The sequence below is a fragment of the Borostomias antarcticus genome (genome assembly GCF_949987555.1).
Source record: "Borostomias antarcticus genome assembly, chromosome: 22".
NCBI lineage: Eukaryota > Metazoa > Chordata > Actinopteri > Stomiiformes > Stomiidae > Borostomias > Borostomias antarcticus.
Genome location: NC_140255.1, coordinates 20,508,543 through 20,533,734, shown reverse-complemented (window position 1 = coordinate 20,533,734; position 25,192 = coordinate 20,508,543). Strand labels below are relative to the sequence as shown.

Sequence of the window (25,192 nt, the reverse complement as noted above, 5' to 3'; positions counted from 1 at the left end):
ACAATCTCTTTAGAAGAGTCTTTCGATATCTCCACCACCCAAAGTCTGGAGACATCTCTATCGAGAATCTGGGCTAGAATTAGCGCCTGCTACCAACACTACCAATCCGAATCACTCCCTATCCTCCAAAAGGGTGAAAGACCCGCCTTACCGGAAATTATGTCCTTCCCTATTTTTGCCGGTAGTGAAACAACCTGGTCTGGAGTGGAAGAAAACATTGTAAATAGATGAACCGGTCAGCAACGTTAGATTTGATTGGCACAATTAAGGATTTACAGCAACTTTGTTTAAAATCTTTAACCCAGGACAAGAAAGACGTAGGCGATTGGCTTTCTTATGAAGCCTAACAGATTCCTTGCGTTGGGTATTAGCCCAAAATCCAACGACAATGTCCCAGGCGGACGGTCATCTGCGCTGGTTTTGATTTTACAACTATTTACCACAGGAAACACCGGCATAAATTCACCTCTGCAAACTAGCCAGCTAACGTTACTGTCTGTAAGTCTGCATAGTGCTGCTCCTGCCTAGGGTAGCCATCTTTTGCCATAGCTAGTTTAGCGCTAATAGCTAGGTAACATTAATTAGCTCAGCTGGCTAGTACTAAGTAGAGAATCACTTGCTACAAATATTTGTGCCTGTTCAAGGGTTTTCTTTATCCCTCTGTATTAGTGCTAGTAGCCATGCAAACTTCTTTGCAGATCATCCGATGACAGCTTTCTGTTAGCCATAATTAGCCATCTGGCAAGTTCGTTGTTATCCAACCGGGGCGGCTGTATAGCTCAGGGGTAGTGCGGGTCGTCCAATGATCGTAGGGTCGGTGGTTCGAATCCCTAACCCTCCTGACTGCATGTCATTGGGCAAGACACTGAGCCCCAAATTGCTCCCAATGAGCAGGCTAGCGCCTTGCATGGCAGCTGCCACCATTGGTGTGTGAATGTGTGTGTGAATGGGTGACTGAGAGGCCTTCATTGTAAAGCGCTTTGGATAAAAAGTGCTATATAAGTGCAGTCCATTTACCATTCATGAAAAAAATGCTGAGGTCTAGATAGACTTTTACTAGCTAGCACCCACTAGGATAGGATGAGCTAACGTTACTGAGCTGATTGTTAGCAAGTTGTTACTATAGCTCAGCAGAGGCTATTCAACGTGTGGGAAAACGGTTACAGCAGTTACTGTGAGAGTGACGGCTATGCTGTTGAAAACAACCCAAAGCAGCAGTGAGCAGACGGCTAATGACAACATGGAGAACTAGTTATCCTTCCTTGGCAGGGATATGTTCATGTTGTTAGTGAGATCATGTGTTAATTACATCACGTTTACTGAGTTAATATTTAAGTGTTTCATGGTTGAATAGGGTGCATCGTTAACATAAATGGTAAATGGACTGCACTTATATAGCGCTTTTCTACCTTAGTGGCACTCAAAGCGCTTTACAATGGCCTCTCATTCACCCAGTGTTTCTCCCATATGAATATAGCAGCGGCGCTGCAGAAATATGCGCACTGCTACTGCGGAGAGCAGAGGGGGAGGAGAGGGGGAGGAGAGGAGATGGGGAGGAGGAGAGGAGGAGAGGAAGAGAGGAGAGGCTCCGTCTTATCTTTTTAGAAACTAACGATAGCGTTAGGCCTATCAGTTAATTCACACACCTGTTATGCATAAAACGAGACACTTCGCACTTCCCTGATGTCAGCACAGCGATTAGGCTTATAACAATAACACCGGTTGGGTAACGTTAGAGTAAAAAATGAAGCAAGCAATCGCTGAGCGATCACGGATTAAGCGATTATCATTTGCTGAACGGAAAGTCCTGCAACTGGAAAACACATTGCACAGGAATACGCAAGTAACGCTCATCTAATAAACAGATCCCTTTTGATAAAATAACAGAGAATAGAACCGGTCACACTAGGTAATGTTTAAATTAGGGTTCTGTAGGATGCATGGATGTATTAAGGGCCCGTGTCCACATAGCCCTTTTCTGGCAGAAAAACACTGTCGTCCCAGCGCTCTGCAGCGCTTCATCAAATGTGACGTAGTAGCATGGGACGGGGTTAGGGTTAGGGCTAGCCAGGACTGTTTCTCTCCAGGGGCTAAGGATGAGACGTAGTAGCATGGGACGCGCCAGGACTGTTCCTCTCCAGGGGCTAAGGATGAGACGTAGTAGCATGGGACGCGCCAGGACTGTTCCTCTCCAGGGGCTAAGGATGAGACGTAGTAGCATGGGACGGGGTTAGGGTTAGGGCTAGCCAGGACTGTTTCTCTCCAGGGGCTAAGGATGAGACGTAGTAGCATGGGACGCGCCAGGACTGTTCCTCTCCAGGGGCTAAGGATGAGACGTAGTAGCATGGGACCAGGACTGTGTCTCTCCAGGGGCTAAGGATGAGACGTAGTAGCATGGGACGGCCAGGACTGTTCCTCTCCAGGGGCTAAGGATGAGACGTAGTAGCATGGGACGCGCCAGGACTGTTCCTCTCCAGGGGCTAAGGAGGGGTTTGACCAATACATGGGGGGGGCTAAGAAAAAAGTTGAAGGGCGTAGGAATGACTTTGACATCAAACACGCCGTTTTCATAGCTATAATAAGCCGTTGTTGCTTGTCAGCCAGCTTGGCCAGTTAGCTAAAGTTAGAGTAAGTTACTTATGCTAGCAGGTGCTAGTAGGCAGGGACGTGCACAGATAGACACGAGGCGGTGCTAGAGCACCTGCCCTTTGCCCTCTGGACAAGGCAAGTGCACTTCTGAAAGTTACTTTTTTTTCTCTTTAACAGTGTAGGCCTACTGTATGTGGCCCATGGTGACATTGATCAATTCTCGATTAAAAGCGTGTAATAATAATGCGTTGTAATTTTGCCAGCCCACCGCCCCCCCCACACACACACACGTGCCCCCCTCCCCTCCCTCTCTTCCCTTGTCAACGGTAAACGTGAAAAGCGAACACAGAGGCGCGCTACTCCTCCATTGCCCTTTTCCCATCCAGAGTGCCCGAGTGATGACAGCTAACCCGCCAGGTAACACATAAACGAAACAAGTGTATTGTTTGCCCCCTAAGCCTCAGTTGCAAAACTATAACTTGCATTTATTTGTCTCTGTTGTGAAGTAAGTCTCATACAGTACGGAAGAGCATTAGGGCCAACAGCAGTTTTTTTTTTTTTTTAAGCTTCTGAGTTTAAAGTCAGGAATTCTGACTTTTTTCTCAGAAATTCCGAGTTTTTTCTCAGAAATTCCGAGTTTTTTCTCAGAAATTCTGACTTCAATCTCAGAAGTTATTTCTGACTTTTTTCTCAGAAATTCAGACTTTAAAGTCAGAAATTCTGAGGTTTTTTCTCAGAATTCTGACTTTAATCTCAGAAGTTATTTCTGATTTTTTTCTCAGAAATTCTGACTTTAAAGTCAGAAATTCTGACTTTAAACTCAGAAGCTTAAAAAAAAAGAAAAACTCAGTTGTTGGCCCTAATGCTCTTCCGTACATACAGCGCCAAACAGCTGAGCCTAAATTAGCCGACTGCCCACCTGCTTAACACGCTAGGATTTACCGTAATGATGACCACCACACGACCAATGTCGGTTGAATTAGTTGTTGGTACAGCATGTGAAGCTATCAGTATATTTAAGCTCGCGCGACAAAAAAAATACAAATTATCTGTCAGCGACTTTTAGATTGTTTTTGACTTTAATGCGTCTTGTTTAGTCCGTGTTTAGCATTTTGGTAGTGCTCCGTCTCCCCCTACAGTCCTCATGAAAATACAGTCCACGTTACGGTCCGTTGACAGCTGTCTTACTAGCTCATCATTTTGTAGGCCAGGTAAAGGGATTCGGGCTTACAGAAATCAAGACCAAATTAAAAAATCAACAAATCAAATTTGTCTAAATGTAACCAAAATGCTTAAAAGTGGGCGTAGGGTAAGCCAGTTTTCGAAGTGCTTACATTGGAATTCCCATTGACATTTTAACATTGGGACGGTTTATCCAATCAAAACTTGTCATGACTGTCTCGTCAGTCACATCGACTGTCATTCACATTACCCACTTTAGCTTTCTAGCTACTGGCATCAATGAACATAGAAAACAGAGATCTTGAGTATTTGTTGAAAGTAAGATTCCAAAATAAAGTGGATTAAACAAGTTTGGGTTACGATATAAGGTAGGTCTTTTGTGATTAATTACCAGTTCTTATGGCTGAGCGTTTTGTTTTGCCTAGATTTAATCAGCACTCGAGAGCGTGAACTTTGCTTCCTGGAGCGGTGGGCTAATACGCCTAGTAGGCTAGTAGCCTAAACACTGATTAGTGAAGTAGGGGAGTAGGCTATTGAATGCTGTGTCCTAAGGGGGTGTATTTTTTCATGCTATTCATGCTTTGAAAGCTCACCCCCCAAATAATTGTCTGCGCTGTGCGCGCGTGCTTCGTTGGTCCTGGCTTACCCAGTTCTAGGACCCACGCCACTGATGTTCAATACATGTATATTTAAATATTTACTCAATCTTGAGTAGGGCTGGGTATCGAAATTCGAATACCTTTGTGGTATCGACCGATCCTCATCATGTGTAAAGCTAGACAGACATTTCCCCTGCTCATTACTATCCAAATGTACTATATAGGAGTAAAGATCCCCCCTTGTGCTGGCAGACCTCTTGACGGGACACATTTCATGTGCACATTTTTGCAGCCGCTATCACCACCGTTGCTACAACTCAATCCTAGGAGAAACTTCACACACACACTCACACACCAATGGCGGTAGCTGCCATGCAAGGTGCTAACCTGCTCATTAGGAGCAATTTGGGGTTAGGTGTCTTGCTCAAGGACACTTCGACATGTGGACTGTCGGAGCTTTACACAAACACTTCTTGAGTATCACTTCAGCTCATCTCAGAGCCTCCTTATTTCAGAAACTACAATATTTCAGAAACTACAACATCCAGGTTCTCACCCTCTTAAAGACTCCGCCTCCATCTCTGTAGACTCCACTTCCTGTAGGTGCTTATAGGCGTGGCCTGCAACCCGAGTTCCTCCAATAAGGTTTTGCATTCCTCTGGGAATCGGCGGGGTCTTGAACTGATGGGTTTCCCTATGCCTTTGGGTGGGGCTAAGACAGAGGGAGCTACTCCTGAGGCCAGCCAAAAACACAGGGAGGAAACAAGGGATGTCATTGGTTAAGAGTGAGTGAAACGGTGCCATTGTAGCACAAGGTAACATGTCTGCACATTATGCATCTCAGTTTGTGTGGGAGGATATTTCACCATTGAACCAATAGAAATCTGTGTTTCAAAAAAGAATAACACTACAATACCAGGGCATATGTACGGGTAATCGAGCATGTCAGGTAAAACATTGAATTAAAAAGGTAAACTGCTGGAATGGAATCCCTTTCAGCTTGAAATGAATAAACTGCTGACAGCTTGCAGCCATGCATTTGAAGAGTTATTTGAATAATTAAATGATATAGCTATTTGAAATCTTATTTAGTATAAAAAACATCCATATTTCACATGTTGTGTGGTCTTGAGTGCGATGTTCAATGATGTAAAACGGTAAACAATGTATAAAACAGTAAACTACGTACAAAATAGTAAACAACGTATAAAACAATAAACCATGTGTAGTATATCATATTGGATGTTGAGTTGTTAGTGCGAGATTTGGAGTAGGTATATAAAGAGGCATATACGAGAGAACGGGGGCCGAGAACGAGGGATAGAGATTAACGATTGAGAATGGGATATGATTTGAAACGAACTGAAAGTATAAATAAAACAAGTTAAACGAACCAGACTACCTCGTTAGACAATCCTACATTTATGGCGACGAGAGATGAAAGTAGCATCGAACTCAAAGGCAAGACAGAGCGACAAGAAAATTCACGTTCACTTCGCCACGAGAGAACTAGTTTGGAACTGCTAGCAAGGTGTGCAAAGCTAGGCTAATTGATAGCCATGTCGGTCGAAGGAGAGGCCGCGGCTGCACCAGGACCCAACTATCATGCTCACTTAGTCCCTCCGATCCCACTGAACCTAGGAGCATCTGATTTATACACCGAATTCAAGTTATGGAAGGACTCCTACACTTTCTTTGAAATAGCCAGTGGAACTATTCACGCAGAAGAGAGTAAGGAGAGCTACGCTGTTGTATTGGAGCGCTGACTCTGATTTTTGCTAATCTACCGGGAGAGAAGGGTACATAAGCACAGACTGTTGCTGTCCTGGATGCATATTTTACACCGCGGAGAAATGTGGTTTTGGAAAGACACAAGTTTAGACAGAGAGCTCAGCTACCAGATGAGTCTATAGATGCTTTTGTGAACGCACTAAGATCCATCCATCCATCTTCATCCGCTTATCTGGGGTCGGGTCAGGGAGACCCCAGGCACCCTCCGGAGAAAACTCATGTCGGCCGCTTGTATCCATGATCTCGTTCTTTCGGTCATGACCCATCCTTCATGACCATAGTTGAGGGTGGGGACGAAGATAGACCGGTAGATCGAGAGCTTTGCCTTTTGGCTTAGCTCTCTTTTCGTCACAACAGTGCGGTAAAGCGACTGCAGAACCGCACCAGCTGCTCCGATTCTCCGGCCAAACTCCCTCTCCATGGTTCCCTCACTCGTGAACAAGACCCCCAGATACTTGAACTCCTTCACTTGGGGTAAGGACTCATTTCCTACTCGGAGCGGACAGGCCACCGGTTTCCTGCTGAGAACCATGGCCTCAGATTTAGAAGTGCTGATTCTCATCCCAGCCGCTTCACACTCAGTTGCGAACCTATCCAGAGAGTGCTGGAGGTCGCAGGCAGATCATGCCATCAGGACCACATCATCTGCAAATAGCAGTGACGTGATCCCCAGCTCACCGAACTGCAACCCCACCTCCCCACGGCTACGCCTCGATATCCTGTCCATGAAAATCACAAACAGGATTGGTGACAAAGCGCAGCCCTGGCGGAGGCCAACCCCCACCGGAAAGGAAGACGACTTACTGCCGAGGACCCAGACACAGCTCTCGCTCTGGGTGTACAGGGATTGGATGGCCCTAAGTAGGGACCCCCTCACCCCATACTCCCGCATAACCCTCCACAAGACCTCTTGAGGGACCCGGTCGTAAGCCTTCTCCAAGTCCACAAAACACATGTAGACAGGTTGGGCAAACTCCCAAGCCCCCTCCAAGATCCTCGCGAGAGTGAAGAGCTGGTCGGTGGTTCCACGACCAGGACGAAATCCACATTGTTCCTCTTCGATCTGAGGTTCGACTATCGGCCGGACCCTCCTTTCCAGCACCTTGGAGTTCACTTTCCCTGGGAGGCTGAGTAATGTGATGCCTCTATAATTGGCACACACCCTCTGGTCCCCTTTTTTGAATATTGGAACCACCACCCCAGTCTGCCACTCCTTTGGCACTGACCCAGACTTCCACGCAATGTTAAAGAGGCGTGTCAACCAAGACAACCCCTCAACACCCAGCGCCTTCAGCATTTCTGGACGGATCTCATCAGTCCCTGGGGCTTTGCTACTGTTGAGTTGTTTGACTACCTCAGTGACCTCCTCCAAGGAAATTGACGACCCCCCATCACACACTTTCCCTGGGAGGCTGAGTAATGTGATGCCTCTATAATTGGCACACACCCTCTGGTCCCCTTTTTTGAATATTGGGACCACCACCCCAGTCTGCCACTCCTTTGGCACTGACCCAGACTTCCACGCAATGTTAAAGAGGCGTGTCAACCAAGACAACCCCTCAACACCCAGCGCCTTCAGCATTTCTGGACGGATCTCATCAGTCCCTGGGGCTTTGCTACTGTTGAGTTGTTTGACTACCTCAGTGACCTCCTCCAAGGAAATTGACGATGACCCCCCATCATCTTCCGGCTCTGCCTTGATCGTAGAGGGTGGATTAGTCAGGTTCAGGAGTTCCTCAAAGTGCTCCTTCCAACGCTCAACAACCTCCTCAGTTGAGGTCAGCAGTGTCCCCTCCTTGCTGTATACAGCATGGATGGTTACCCGCTTTCCCTTCCCAGAGACAGAGGACAACGAGTATGTGGAAACGTATGTGGACAGAGTTCTTTCAGTGACTATGCATGATGTCCAGATCGCTGGAGGATATTCCCTCTGGAATATGTAGAGGTGGGTCGTATGCTTGTTCTCTGTAAAGCGCATTGTGTTGCCTCTGGGTATGAAATGCGCTATACAAATAAAGCTTTGATTGATTGAAACACTTAAAGAGTTGAATATAATAGTGGAGACAGGAAAATGACCCAGTTCCAGAGGAATTGCAGCCATACAACAGATGTGCAGGAAAATTAAGTACACACGACGGACTGATACTGAGAGGACACAGAATTGTCTTACCGAGAGCAATGGTGAAACAAGCGCTGAGGATCGCACACGAGACACACCAAGGAGTGGTACGTACAAAACAATATCTGAGGGGCAAGATCTATTGGCCTATTGAGGAGCAAGTTCTATTGGATCTAGATGTTGAGAGACTGATTAGAAATTGTAACACCTGTGTGCTCAACCAGCCACTACATCAACCTCTCCAACCACTTGACCTACCACCCAGACCTTGGACAAAAATAGGTATCGATCTAGTAGGTCCTATCCAGAACAGCTACATATTGACTGTAATAGACTATTATACGTCGTTCCCAGAAGCAGGTGTTATATCTGACATATCTTCAGCCACTGTAATTACCGAATTGATTAAGATGTTTGCACAATTTGGATACCCCCTACCAAAATTGGGATTCACAGCAGTGTAAATATGAAGGCGTTCACAAGTCATTTCACAACAGTATTTGAATTATAGTGATTGCTTTGAGCACATAGCCTACACTGTCCACATTATTATTTATGAGATTAAATAAATAAAGGAATAATTTATGAGAATAAATAAATTAATCAATTGTTTAGTGATGACAGATTATGATTCCCGGTTGGACTGTGCAACATATTTGAGGTGTTATTTTGCAATATCGGATATATTTATTGTTCACAATGGTGTCAATTTTAAATCGTTTCTCGGGGTTTCACCTTTCTGCCATTAGGATCACAGTTTATCATTTTGCCAGAAATGTGCGTACGCATGGGTCAGAGTGTGCTTGGAGGTGAGCACATTCTCCGCCATTCTCCCGTCAAGTTTGTTTTTATAAATCACGAAGTTTGCTCAGGAGTGGCATACACATTATTTTGTGCATATGCAAGCTTTATAAATGAGGCCCCAGGAGAAGGAAGGTGAAAACCCAAAAAGGGAGAAAACGAAAGACATCAGAAACCATCACAGAAAATCCAAATCCAAAATGAAACGGTTTCACTGTACTCTGACCAGACAAGCCGAGCAAAAGAGCACAACTTTGAAGTTGGTGACGTAGTGTACATTGCCAACATGGACAACGGAAAGCTAGATTCCATATTCAGAGACACTCGCTATGTGCTGTTGAGAAACACAGCAGACAACTCTTTTGAACTGGTCAACACAGAAGATGGATCCAAAGTCATCAGGAATGTGAAACATCTGCGCCACACTCCTGCGTTAATGGACTTTGATGTTCCAGAGCCAGTGGATGCTCAAAAGGACGCTGGAGCTTTGGACATGCAATGTGCTCAGAGTTCTCCAGCAGTCGACTCTCCCTGAACCTGATGCAGCACCTGTTCCTGAAAAGCAGGTTACCACATCCAAAGGTGGCAGAGTTATTAGGAAGCCAGCTCGTTATAGACACTTAAAAAGAGTTATTGCGAAAAGAGGTATTAGCCTACCCTTTGTTATGTTTATGTTTATCTGAAAAGCTGGATGATATGATTTGATAATTTTATAAGATATTCAGAAACAATGTGAAACTTGTTGTTTTATAATTTGAAGAATAGGAAAAAAAGTGTAAATAAGTTGTACTGGTTATGTGACAACACTAGATTGTGTTAGAGGTGATTTATGTTAGATTAAAATGGAAAGAAACCTTTCATGTTAAAGTGAGACTTTAATCTAAACAAAGGGAGGGATGTAGTATAGCTTATTGGATGTTGAGTGGCTAGATTTGGAGTAGGTATATAAAGAGGCATATACAAGAGAACGGGGGCCGAGAACGAGAGGGATAGAGATTAACGATTGAGAATGGGATATGATTTGAAACGAACTGAAAGTATAAATAATGCAAGTTATACAAACCAGACTTCTTCTTTAGACAATACTACACCATGTATAACACATTAAACCACGTATAAAACAGTAAACCACGCATAAAACAATTAACCACATATAAAACAGTAAACCACGTACAAAACAGTAAACCACATATAAAACTATAAATCATGTATGAAACAGATATCACATATGAAAAAATTTGCCAAGTATAAAACAATGAGCCATATATAAAAGAGTTAACCACATATAAAATAGTAAACCATGTATAAACAGTAAACCACATATAAATCAATAAACCATGTATAAAACAGTTAACCACATATAAGACAGTAAGCCATGTATAAAACAATAAACCCTATATAAGGCAAGGCGCATTTATTTGTATAGCACATTTCAGCAACAAGGCAATTAAAAGTGCTTTACATGAGACATTAAAAGCATCAAGACAAAGTGCAAGAAAGACATACAAGGTCATATAAAACAAAATGCAGGAAAAATAAAAAAACAGGAATAAAAGTTACAGTGCAGTGTATGAATGAATAATTATTTCATTTAATAAAAAGCAGCAGCAAAAATAAAAGTCTTTAGTCTTGATTTAAAAGAACTGAGAGTTGCAGCAGACTTGCAGTTTTCTGGAAGTTTGTTCCAGATATGTGGAGCATAAAAACTGAACGCTGCTTCTCCATGTTTTGTTTTAACTCTGGGGACAGAAAGCAGGCCTGTGCCAGACGACCTGAGAGGTCTGGATGGTTCATAACGTAGCAGCAGATCAGAAATATATTTTGGCCCTAAACCATTCAGTGCTTTATAAACCAACAGCAGTATTTTAAAGTCAATTCTTTGACAGACAGGAAGCCAGTGTCAGGACCTCAGAACTGGAGTGATGTGATCCACTTTCTTAGTGAGGACTCGAACAGCAGCGTTCTGAATCAGCTGCAGCTGTCTGATTGATTTTTTAGAGAGACCTGTAAACACACCGTTACAGTAGTCAAGTCTACTGAAGATAAATGCATGGAAGTTTTTCCAGATCCTGCTGAGACATAAATCCTTTAATCCTTGATATATTATTCAGGTGATAGTAGGCTGACTTAAAGGAGTAGTAAAGGGAAAAGGCATGTTTAGCCCTGTTTTAAGGTTACTTATGATCATATACAATGGTTCAGATCAAAACGTTGACAAAACTAGCACTTTTGGGAAAGTCTGATAATTGCTCTACCACCGTTTTGGTCATACAATGGATGTGGATGGGCACCTTGAAAAATCTTTCAAAAACATGTTAAACTCTCGATTTCAAAGACAAGAAACTCACCGAGGTGTTAGTTGGCGTTCTGACATCAAATTCGCCATAAAGTAAGATTCTAGTTCATCTGGAAAGGCTTTTTTAAATATTTAGCTTAGAACTATTTAGTCGCAGCACATACGTGTATAAACCTCCGCAAACTAGGTAGCCTAGCAACATAAACAATAACAATTCTCTGCTTTATTCTCAAATGAGGCCTACGCTGCATCGATAGGCTACTGTATTCACAGAACAAAATGGTATAGCCTAAAAACAACCCAACATTAGAACAATTAGGCAAAATGATAATAAATAAATAAATAAATAAATAAATAAATAAATAAATAAATAAATAAATAAATAAATAAATAAATAAATAAATAAATAAATAAATAAATAAATAAATAAATAAATAAATAAATAAATAAATAAATAAATAAATAAATAAATAAATAAATGAAATGACATTAGGCTATTGCAGCCTAAACAACCAATGTAGGCTAACGTGGCCTAGGCTGTAGGTTATTATTTAAGGCACGACGTGGAGGCGAAGAACAACCCAATGCGCAGCGGAGGGTGGTTGCCTCCGCAAAGTGCCTTAAAACCATTTAACGCACACCTATGAGTTGATTATCCCGCTTATACGTACCATGGCCCCACATAACAAAGACAAATAAATATGTGCCATTTACTCGTATTTTCTACATTAAAATATAAAGTAATGTTATTTATGTGTTGCTCATTGCTGAGTTTCATTATAGTCCCTCACTGCTAAATCACATTGCTATGGAATTATACACAGATAAACGGTACCACGACGGTGGCTTTCAACTCGTTAAGTCGACCCAGCTGGTCCAATCTTAGCTATCACGGTAAAAGGGGAGGTATTTGCTTGAAATGACCAATCAACCTTAGTATGGGTATTTGGACACAGCCATGCTCCAAGCTACGTCCACTGCATTTTACACCAGAGGAGTAATATTATAGAAATATTAACTATATTATCCAGGTGCAACACAGTCACGTGCAGGAAGGAAAGCTGACAAAATATGACCTATGGTGTGAATGTTTTTCATCAATATCCTCATGAACATGAGTAGGCTATCTATAACTGGGCCATATATGTTTATGTTGTGTCAAACAATTGTAGCCTATTCTTTCAGCTGCAACCCCGTGAGCAAGGGACGCTTAAACTAAACAAGTAGGCTGTAATTTATTTGTTTAGTTTCGGGTTTGGGCAGACAGTGGTGTGATGTCTATACAAGAGGAGTTTAGAACTCAATATTAAGTTATAAAATATTACGAAGGAAAAAGTGAAGCTCGAGGTGGAGAAGTTGGCTAAACTACTGAAAGAAGGTAGCTTAGCATATTTCCGTAGGCTATGCTTATTTTATTGCCAGGCATGGGTGCTATAACAATTCAACTAATGCAGGCTACTTTTGTTCCTAGGAATGGGAAGCTAGTCTAATACTAAATCACAATACTTGAAAAAAAAAAGTAAGCTAGCCTAGGCTACTTGGTTCTCCGCATCACCCACAGCAGAGCCTACATGAAGCTGTAGCCAATAAAACACAAGTGCATAGCTTACAGTCTGCGGGACTGAAAACGCACTATATATAGATATATATATATCTATATATATCTATATATATCTATATATATATATATATATATATATATATATATATATATATATATATAAATATCAGCTGACAAAGCCATTCCACAACCTTTCATATGACATCAGAAAACGCCCAAGAGGGGTTAGGGTTAGGGTTAGGGTTAGTCGAGGGGTTAGGGTTAGGGTTAGTCGAGGGGTTAGGGTTAGTCGAGGGGTTAGGGAGGGGTTTGTCGGTCTGTAAAAGAACCTCTCACTATTCGCGCACTGAGATTATTTTTTAATTTGCCCACTGAAGTTCCATATGGGATCTTAACGCCGAATGCAATTTTGACCAGTCAGTTCTTCAGTTGATCTTGAATAAAACAGTATAACACAGTAAGCCATTTATAAAACAATTAACCATGTATAAAACAGTAAACCACGTGTACAGTACAATAGCAAACCGTGTTTAAAACAGTAAACCACGTATAAAATAGTAAACCATTTATAAAACAGTGAACCACAAATAAAACAGTAAACCATGTAGAAAACAATAAACCATATACAGTATAAAATATATAAATTCTGACTGACAATAGGCATTCAGATAAAAGTTTATGTCCATGGCACAAGAGCCCGGATGCATAGTAACATGTTTATTACCAATTAGAATCACCATGAATCTTTTTTAAAGATCCCATAAAAGTGCTGTTTATTTTCTGACACTAACATATTCTGCCATACTGTGGGATGATTAAACGTCTTCACCTCTTTCTCTCCACACTACAAGTCAAGACGAAAGGGAACAAGAGAATGTCAAACAAGAGACAGTTGGTTTACCTGAAGCATTTTCCTGTAGACACAGCTCTGTTGAGAGTGGGTGGGGCTGTCACAGCTCGGCCACGTGCTGCGTTGCCCCCTGGAGGTGAGGAGGACCAGGGAGACTTGCAGCGCTGCAGCAGGGGAATAAGAACACAAGCAGCACATGAGGCTCAGTCAGAATCACTGGGAAGAGTGTATCAACACTTCCATAGGGGACAAAGTCACCAGAGACCAACACACACAACCACACACACACACCTATACAAACTAATACACCCACACACACACTATCTTTCTCAGTTTCTCACTTCCACACACACACACACACACACACACACACACACACACACACTGCATGCCATTCTGGGGATATACACCCGGCAAAAGGCCCCAGTCCCCAATCAGAGTGATGTTCCTTCAGGGATAAATGGCCCCCGTTCACACAGCAGATTAGGAGAAGACTTCTGGTTGCTTTCTCTGCCCGTTTCAACAGCAGTCAGGAATTAATCCGCTGAACATCACATTTATGGATTTCTAAAGAAGCCCCCACCCCCGCCCTCACACCATCCTCCTCTTGTAGTGGAAATAAATCTGATTGAAAGTAAAGGATTTGCCAAGGTTCGCTCAAAGAGGTTAAGTCTGATTTATTAAGAAAACATACGAGTGCAAGGACTTCAGGATAACACATGTGAGTGGTTCATCCAACAGAAGTGAAACAGAAAGGTGTTGGGCGGTCTTATATTCAAACAATACACGGATGTGATGCTTCCAGAGATGTGATTGGCTAACCCATCTGTACACGTCATAATAAATGGCGGACATCATCAACAGTGGTCAAGAGTACAGACACGTGATATATTAGAAAGTGCGGTACACTTTGAATAGGTTTCAGGTAGGAACAATAGAACAAAGAAAGGTCACTGTAGGCCAGACAGAAAGTCTGGGGTGTGTCGACCTCCTGGAGACGTCATCCTGTTATAAATGAGGTGAGCACAGCCAGGGGTTCAGGGGTTCAGGGGTTCAGGGGTTCAGGGGTTCAGGGGTTTTGCATGTGAAAGGTTGAGGGAGGTAGAGTGAAACTGGGACAAGGCTGAGGATAACAATCAATTTCTATGACACTCTATCAACATTAATACCCTCCTCCTCTATCAACATTAATACCCTCCTCCTCCCTCTATCAACATTAATACCCTCCTCCTCCCTCTATCAACATTAATACCCTCCTCCTCCCTCCTCTATCAACATTAATACCCTCCTCCTCCCTCCTCTATCAACATTAATACCCTCCTCCCTCCTCTATCAACATTAATACCCTCCTCCTCCCTCCTCTATCAACATTAATACCCTCCTCCTCCCTCCTCTATCAACATTAATACCCTCCTCCCTCCTCTATCAACATTAATACCCTCCTCCTCCCTCCTCTATCAACATTAATACCCTCCTCCTCCCTCCTCTATCAACATTAATACCCTCCTCCTCCCTCTATCAACATTAATACCCTCCTCCTCCCTCCTCTATCAACATTAATACCCTCCTCCTCCCTCTATCAACATTAATACCCTCCTCCCTCCTCTATCAACATTAATACCCTCCTCCCTCCTCTATCAACATTAATACCCTCCTCCTCCCTCCTCTATCAACATTAATACCCTCCTCCCTCCTCTATCAACATTAATACCCTCCTCCCTCCTCTATCAACATTAATACCCTCCTCCCTCCTCTATCAACATTAATACCCTTCTCCCTCCTCTATCAACATTAATACCCTCCTCCCTCCTCTATCAACATTAATACCCTCCTCCCTCCTCTATCAACATTAATACCCTCCTCCTCCCTCTATCAACATTAATACCCTCCTCCCTCCTCTATCAACATTAATACCCTCCTCCCTCCTCTATCAACATTAATACCCTCCTCCTCCCTCCTCTATCAACATTAATACCCTCCTCCCTCCTCTATCAACATTAATACCCTCCTCCCTCCTCTATCAACATTAATACCCTCCTCCTCCCTCTATCAACATTAATACCCTCCTCCCTCCTCTATCAACATTAATACCCTCCTCCCTCCTCTATCAACATTAATACCCTCCTCCTCCCTCTATCAACATTAATACCCTCCTCCTCCCTCTATCAACATTAATACCCTCCTCCCTCCTCTATCAACATTAATACCCTCCTCCTCCCTCTATCAACATTAATACCCTCCTCCCTCCTCTATCAACATTAATACCTACCCTCTTACTCACATCGCATCACTTTTCCTGGAACAAACAGGAAACGTTCTTGGGCTGGAAGGTCAGTGGATCAGTGGAAGGTCAGTGGATCAGTGGAAGGTCAGTGGAAGGTCAGTGGATCAGTGGAAGGTCAGTGGATCAGTGTGCTCACCCTTGGAAAATTATACTAACTGTATATAACTGGGCCATTCCAAGCAAGGAGAAATTCAAAATGGTATCATTAGGTATCTAATAATAATTTATGGTATAATTTGGTATCTAATAATAATTTATGGTATAATTTGGTATCTAATAATAATTTATGGTATAATTTTGTATCTAATAATAATTTATGGTATAATTTGGTATCTAAAGACATGCAGTTACTGTAGAAGGCAGGCAGCCGAAACATCTTAACTGCATGTAAAAAAATCTTTTGAATAAAAGAGAAACAGCAAAGTTTCCTTGAGTGCGTGTCTCATTATAACACTTGAACTTTCTTGGGGCATCGTGAGGACTAGGTTCATGTCTGGAGGTGTGATCATTGGCTCAATTGCCAGGTGATAGACCGCTGGTATGTTGCCCAGTCTATCTCAGTGGTCCAGTCTATCTCAGTGGTCCAGTCTATCTCAGTAGTCCAGTCTATCTCAGTAGTCCAGTCTATCTCAGTGGTCCAGTCTATCTCAGTAGTCCAGTATATCTCAGTAGTCCAGTCTATCTCAGTGGTCCAGTCTATCTCAGTGGTCCAGTCTATCTCAGTGGTCCAGTCTATCTCAGTAGTCCAGTATATCTCAGTAGTCCAGTCTATCTCAGTGGTCCAGTCTATCTCAGTGGTCCAGTCTATCTCAGTGGTCCAGTCTATCTCAGTGGTCCAGTCTATCTCAGTAGTCCATAGTCCAGTCTATCTCAGTGGTCCAGTCTATCTCAGTGGTCTAGTCTATCTCAGTAGTCCATAGTCCAGTCTATCTCAGTGGTCCAGTCTATCTCAGTAGTCCAGTCTATCTCAGTAGTCCAGTCTATCTCAGTGGTCCAGTCTATCTCAGTGGTCTAGTCTATCTCAGTAGTCCATAGTCCAGTCTATCTCAGTGGTCCAGTCTATCTCAGTAGTCCAGTCTATCTCAGTAGTCCAGTCTATCTCAGTAGTCCAGTCTATCTCAGTAGTCCAGTAGAGAATATTTCAATGTTGTCTTATTTTTTATGAAGGCTATGTTTCTCTGATAGAAAACAATGCCTATTGGAAGTAATTGTCAGAAAGCGCCAGAATAGAAACTAGTCAAAGGTTTTCCATCTATCACGTAAAACACTGCTAGTTATTGGCAAAGACAGGTACCCTATTGTGTCATTTGAATGTAGCCTTAAGTGATGGACAGCCCACTTTGAGATGTCCCAAGCTTCACTCCCTCGTGGAGCGTATCTGAGAGGTACAGTAGACACAGCTGTCTGCTGCTCATGTTGATGTAGTGTTTATGATGTCAGCGAGGGGATTGCAATCTACTGTACGTCACAGGAATCTGTCAGTGTGTCCAAGACCAGTAGACTATAAAAATGAGCATATTTTTCTGCATGTGGCTTCATTCAATTCATGTCTCATTCAGTTCATGTCCCATTTCATTGGTAGCAGGGATGATCCGGTAGGAACAGGACTGGATGAGGAAGGCAGATTCTCTGGGTAATAATATACATATTCATGCCCACAGTTTCAATTGTAATTCATTGTGGAAAAAACCCATCCACCCCAGTTGGAGAAGCCCAGTGTGGCATGATGGGAAATAATCCAACGATATGAGCAGCCTGGAGGCAGCAGGGTAATATCTCACCTTTTGTAGCCGCAGGCTGCCCTGAGCCCGGGGGCTGGATTTGGAGGCGTTGATGCTGCAGTCCCTCAGGATGTGGCTGTCTGACAGGTGGGCCCGGACCTTCTCTCTCTGTCTCCTGCAGATCAACAGGGCTCACTCAGCCTCCACATTAAAGGGACAGTTCAACTATGTTCAAAGGCGTAGCCTCCTCTGCCTACATTCAGAGTGTTTCTAAATCAGCTGTCTGGCTGTGGAGAAACTTCCAGAGGAAGCTTGTTAGCGCTGGTAGCAGTGTGTTATGTAGGCTCAGTCAGTGACTGTTAGTCAAGTTTAGTTGATTCAAAAAACTCATTGATTCAAATGTCCTATATGGATCAATCATCATGACATCACTAGTTCAGTCCTGTAACCACTGCTTTTGACCTTCATGACCCTTCTGATCCTGGAGATCACCAGGCTCTCTGTCACATGGACTAATTCCCATCTCCTTCGTTTCTTTTACAGAATGCGTAGAGCCTTCGTCTATAGACGAAATAGACGAAGCATACACTTGGCGCTTTAAACGTCCTCACATAAAGTAATCATGGGAGAGATGCTCATATTGATTATATTCACTTAGAGGGCGTTGGCACTGCTTTAGTCAGTTCCTATTCACACAGAGTACAATGATCATGGAGATAATCACTTGTACTTCTACTGTCTCAACTCATAGAGAGCAAGTGGTGACAGGGGGACTTTGGAATTGCCAGTCGGCGGTGCCCAAAGCTAAGTTTATCTCAGGCTATGCATCCTTGCTCTCCCTCAGCTTTCTTGCTCTCACCGAGACATGGATCACACCAGAGAACACTGCCACACCCACAGCCCTGTCAGATGTGTATTCTTTCTCCGCTCGCTCTCCCCTACTGACCTTTCCACTGCCATCACCTCTGCCCTCCCCGCCCCTGAATCCTTCTCTCTCCTACCCTCTGATACTGACACTGATCTTCTCCTCTCTACTCTTTCCTCTTCTCTGGACAATCTCTGTCCCCTCACCTCCAGGCCTGCACGCCCAACTCCACCTGCCCCATGGCTGTCGGACTCAGTGCATACTGATAGACGGAGCATGAGAATAGCTGAGCGTAAATGGAGGAAAGGCAAGCTCCCAAAGGACCTTCTTAATTTCAAATCTCTTCTTTCCACATTCTCCTCCTCTCTGTCTGCTGCTAAAGCTGCTTTCTTCCGCTCTAAAATCCTAACCTCTGCTTCCAATCCTAAAAAACTCTTTGAAACCTTCTCTTCACTACTCCAGCCCCCACCTCCTACTCCCAACTCCTCCCTTCTCCCTGATGATTTCGCCAACTTCTTTGACAAGAAAGTTAACAATATCAGATCCTCTTTCCCCCCTCCCCCGGTCAACGCTCTGTGCACGAAACTCACCCCCCCACCCTCTCTCCCCTCCCTGCTCCTCCCCTCCTCTCCACGGCCCACCTTATCCCACCTTCTCCCCTCTCCCCCAACGAGGCCCTCAACCTTGTAACATCTAACCGCCCCACCACGTGCTCTGTTGCACCCAAACTCCTTCCCTTCCTAACCCACCTCATCAACACATCTCTTGTATCAGGATGCTTTCCCTCTGCTTTCAAGACTGCCAGAGTCACCCCCCTCCTAAAGAAACCATCTCTCGACCCCTCTGATGTCAGAAACTACAGACCGGTTTCCCTTCTATCCTTTCTATCCAAAACACTTGAACGTGCTATCTTTAACCAACTGTCTTCATACCTCCACCAGAACGACCTCCTAGATCCCCACCAGTCCGGGTTCAAGGCTGGCCACTCGACAGAGACCGCCCTCCTTGCAGTGATGGAGTCACTCCATCCCGCGAGAGCGAACTCTCTCTCCTCTGTCCTGATACTCCTAGACCTGTCAGCAGATACGGTAGACCACCAGATCCTCCTCTCCACCCTCGAGGAGAAAGGCATCGCTGGCTCTGCACACTCCCTGTTTGCATCCTACCTGACGGGCCGCTTCTACCAGGTGACATGGAGAGGGCCGATGTCGGAACCGCATAGTCTGACTACGGGGGTTCCACAAGGGTCTGTCCTGGGTCCTCTCCTGTTTTCCCTCTACACTACATCTCTGGGCTCTGTCATTCACTCGCATGGCTTCTCCTATCACTGCTATGCCGATGACACCCAACTGGTCCTGTCATTTCCCCCTTCAGATACACAAGTGGAGACACGCATAGCTGGGTGCTTGACTGACATCTCGGAGTGGATGACGACACATCACCTCAAGCTCAATCTGGACAAGACTGAGCTGCTGTTCCTCCCAGGGAAGGGCTGCCCGCACCGGGACCTGGCCATCACCATTGAAGACACAGTGGTGACCCCGACTCGGACTGTGAGGAATCTGGGTGTGACCCTGGATGACCAACTGTCGTTTTCCGCACATGTCACATCCGTCACACGTTCCTGCAGATTCATGCTCTACAACATCAGGAGGATTCACCCTTTCCTCACTAATGAAACGGCGCAGGTACTCATCCAGGCCCTGGTCATCTCCTGCCTGGACTACTGCAACTCCCTCCTCGCTGGGGAGCCGGCATCAGCCATTAAACCTCTGGAACTTGTCCAGAAAGCTGCTGCTTGCCTGGTGTTCAACCACCCCAAGTTCTCCCACACAACTTCCCTCCTCCGTTCCCTACACTGGCTCCCTGTAGCGGCTCGCATCCAGTTTAAAACTCTGGCGCTAACCTACAGGGCAATGAAAGGAACAGCCCCCTCCTACCTCCAGGCCATGGTCAAACCCTACACCCCCTCCCGACCGCTACACTCTGCTACCTCAGGGCGACTGGTTGCCCCGTCACTCCTGCGGTCGATCGACACGGTCACGGCTCTTCGCTGTCCTGGCCCCGCAGTGGTGGAACGAACTGCCCACTGATGTCAGGACAGCAGAGTTGCTACCCATCTTTCGTCACAGGCTCAAAACTCATCTCTTCAAGAAGTACTACAACAATCCTCCCGCCTAAGCACTTATTGTATTTTATTGTATTATATTATATTGCACTGTACTTTAGATTGCTATTCTTGCACTTTGCCTTCAGCACTAAATTATGCTCTTAGTCACTTGTTTTAGAGGGAAGATGTACTTGTGAGTTCTGGCAAGTAGTAGTACATTGGCTCTTCCTACGTTAAATGCAATTATTGTTAGTCGCTTTGGATAAAAGCGTCTGCTAAATAACTGTAATGTAATTTGTAAATGTACTGAGCTGTTGTATTACTTTGCTACACTTCTGTTGGTAATGAACGGTAATTAGAAAATAATTTGCCAATTAAATGTAGTACACAGATTTTAAGAAGCTGATTTACTATGACATTAAAATGCGTTCGCAGCAATGAACTTACAGCACTCTATGTGTGGGCGATGCCCGACCCAGCACCCACTATACATGGCCACGCCCCCAACTCCACCCACTATAACTGACCACGCCCCCAACACCACCCACTATACCTGGCCACGCCCCCAACTCAACCCACTACACCTGGCCACGCCCCCAACTCTACCCACTATACCTGACCACACCCCCAAATCCACCCACTATACATGACCACACCCCCAACTCCACCCACTATACCTGACCACCCCCCCACCATACATGACCACGCCCCCAACTCCACCCACTATACATGGCCACGCCCCCAACTCCACCCACTATACCTGGCCACACCCCCAAATCCACCCACTATACCTGTCCATGCCCCCAACTCCACCCACTATACATGACCACGCCCCCAACTCCACCCACTATACCTGGCCACACCCCAACTCCACCCACTATACATGACCACGCCCCCAACTCCACCCACTATACCTGGCCACACCCCAACTCCACCCACTATACATGACCACGCCCCCAACTCCACACACTAGACCTGGCCGCCCCCAACTCCACCCACTATACCTGGCCACACCCCAACTCCACCCACTATACATGACCACGCCCCCAACTCCACACACTAGACCTGGCTGCCCCCAACTCCACCCACTATACCTGTCCATGCCCCCAACTCCACCCACTATACATGACCACGCCCCCAACTCCACCCACTATACCTGGCCACACCCCAACTCCACCCACTATACATGACCACGCCCCCAACTCCACCCACTATACCTGGCCACACCCCAACTCCACCCACTATACATGACCACGCCCCCAACTCCACACACTAGACCTGGCCGCCCCCAACTCCACCCACTATACATGACCACGCCCCCAACTCCACCCACTATACCTGGCCACACCCCAACTCCACCCACTATACATGACCACGCCCCCAACTCCACCCACTATACCTGGCCACACCCCAACTCCACCCACTATACATGACCACACCCCCAACTCCACCCACTATACATGACCACACCCCCAACTCCACCCACTATACATGACCACACCCCCAACTCCACCCACTATACATGACCACACCCCCAACTCCACCCACTATACCTGGGCACCACAACTTCAGCTGTGCTATTCCTGGTCACCACAGGTCTTATTGATGCAGGTATCCACAGACCCCAGACCAGAGCCCCACACCGGCGCTCAGAACTCATGCCTATTCAGCCTCACTGTAACTGTTTAACTTTATTCTAGTTGAACAGCTAAACAAATGTTACTTGACACGCCAGATGGTTTACTTGAGATCTGTTTGGAAAAGGGCAGGCACTTAAAAAAACAAAAAAATGTGGCAGGTGATTAGTTGAACCATCTGTCTGTCACTGGCTCACTGCAACTGCTGCTCACTGTTATCGCTCCGAAACCCACACTTAAAGGGCAATGCTCGTTTTTGACAACCTGGACCTTATTTACGACATATTATAAGAAGTTTGACTCACCGAGATCACTTTTGTGTAGTTCGGAGGCCTGTAGAAGAAATTTAAAATCCAGCGCGAGCCAGTATATCCATGTAATCACGGTGATCGGGGCACCGAGAATGCAGTTTCTCAAAATCTATTTTCGGCCGCTAAACGGTTGTTTTCATCAATCAGATTGGATGAATCGACAGTTGAGATTCCTCAACGCGAGGCATTGTAGTGGTTTTCAAATACGGGGTCTTTAGCCTCTGTAATATGATCTTTACACGCCTTTCCCCACTTGCTCCAGCACGCATGCGCACAGGCCAGCGCGCAGACTGGCTATTCTCCGGCTCACATTCTCTGCGCTACGATCGTTGTTGGTGCCGAGAATATTGTCGTCGTCATTCGTCAGCAACAATCCGATCGTAGCGCAGAGAATGTGAGCCGGAGAATAGCCAGTCTGCGTGCTGGCCTGTGCGCATGCGTGCTAGAGCAAGTGGGGAAAGGCGTGTAAAGATCATATTACAGAGGCTAAAGACCCCGTATTTGAAAACCACTACAATGCCTCGCATTGAGGAATCTCAACTGTCGATTCATCCAATCTGATTGATGAAAACAACCGTTTAGCGGCCGAAAATAGATTTTGAGAAACTGCATTCTCGGTGCCCCGATCACCGTGATTACATGGATATACTGGCTCGCGCTGGATTTTAAATTTCTTCTACAGGCCTCCGAACTACACAAAAGTGATCTCGGTGAGTCAAACTTCTTATAATATGTCGTAAATAAGGTCCAGGTTGTCAAAAACGAGCATTGCCCTTTAAGAAAATGTTCAGGAATGAGGTCCAATATTCTCTCATCAAAAAAAGTAACTGGCAACAAGTTAAAAAGCCTTTATTGGGTTAGGGTTAACCCTCCCCAGCTCAGTGTGTGTTCCCGACCAAATAGCTCCTTCATCACACCTGTCTGAACTTCCCAGCACTCCTGCCCTGTTCTTTATGAATAATATCCTCTATTAAATACTAATTCAGTCCAAATGTTCCAATATATAGTCCTTATAATCAATTTATTTGATGTCCTCCATCCATTCTCTCACATTATAGCTCCCATATGATGAGAGGTAAGCTATTGAATGGGTTTATGTCACCAACCCTGATCTGTAATCATTGAACAATAGCCTATTGGTTTGTTCGTGTATGAGTCAATGGTCAAAAATCTAAATAGGAATTGGATATGGAGTTTGGATTTCTGGAAAAAATGAAAAGATTAACTTAGGAAGATGGGAGGCCCGTCTGTGGACGACTCGATGATGTGGTGAACCAAGTACCATGGCAGCCTTATCCAGGCATGTGGAACGCTGCGCTCACGCGCTGAGCTAGAGGACCAAGATCAGTGAATGGATGGACTTTTGGAATTTTGTCTTCTTGGTAAAAGTTGATTGCACCCAAAAACATGAAAGAATAAAACAAAAAAGGCAGCAACACAAAATAGATGAGATTGCTTTTGGGAAGCAAAGGGAACCATTTAAATGAATGGCAATATACCTGGCTGAGTTCATGGAGTTTACAACCATTCATCTCTTACAACATTCATACATAAATAAATAAGTCAGTCAGGCTTATGTATTATATTGTTACCACAGCAGTGTGGATTGAGATTGAACAATTTGAGATAATAAAAGCATGCCATCTTATTGGATTCGTCACAAAAAGAGATTATTTTAAAAGCAGGGAATGCACACCAGTCATGGAACACAAACGGGGATGGAAATGTATTTGTTGGGGATGGAAATGTATTTGTTGGTGACTGTTGGCGTTGGTTGGATGGCTCGACAGCTGCATTTTAAACTCACAATATTATAGACTATGCTACTAGCCAGGAAAAATATACCCTTGATTGCTGTAGCTCAAACTCGTAAATCACCTGTTTGATAGGCTCTTTAATGGTGGTGTTAGTGTGTTTTCGACCATGTTAGTGTGATAAGAGATCTGAACAGATCTTTACGTGCCATTTCGCCTGCAATCACGGATCTTTTTCCCCGTTACAAAACGCAGCCATGGACATCTGCGCTAGTGTAATCCAGGCCTTAGAACAATGATTGGCTAGATCATTTTTCTGATCCGGCACAAACAGATCTCCATGGAAAGTATCCAGACTGAATTGCGAGAGAAACAGAATGAGTTCATGAGATCAGGATGGTCCCACAAGGCTAATACAAGTGGTCTCATTCTAAACCCAGATAAACATGGAAGACATTATTACAATGGTATGGATCCTAACAGCTCTAGTGGAATCTTTAACTGTGTAAAAGGTAATTTATATGAACTTTCACCTCTAATAAAAACTTTGTATATGTGCTTATGTTCCAGGATATTTCTGCTAACACACCACTAACAACGTCAGCTATTTCAGCTTGATGGTGTCTGCCTCACATGGTTTCCTGCTCATAAAACTGCCTTCAATTTGTCACATCAGGTGGGCTCCAACCCAAACACTCGTTAGAATCTGAAAACCTCTGAGT

General features: G+C 44.5%; 1 protein-coding gene across 1 annotated transcript in view; it reads right to left on the bottom strand.

Annotated features, from left to right (window-relative positions):
- Positions 1-4,922: 4,922 nt before the first annotated feature.
- nrg3b (neuregulin 3b) overlaps positions 4,923-25,192 on the bottom strand; it is a gene marked incomplete at both ends in the record, with an annotated part of 212,241 nt that continues 191,971 nt past the window's right edge. The window contains 3 exons of the mRNA XM_084456182.1: positions 4,923-5,103; positions 13,840-13,952; positions 17,854-17,968. Coding sequence (XP_084312308.1) covers positions 4,923-5,103; positions 13,840-13,952; positions 17,854-17,968 — 409 coding nt within the window. The remainder of the gene's footprint in view (positions 5,104-13,839; positions 13,953-17,853; positions 17,969-25,192) is intronic.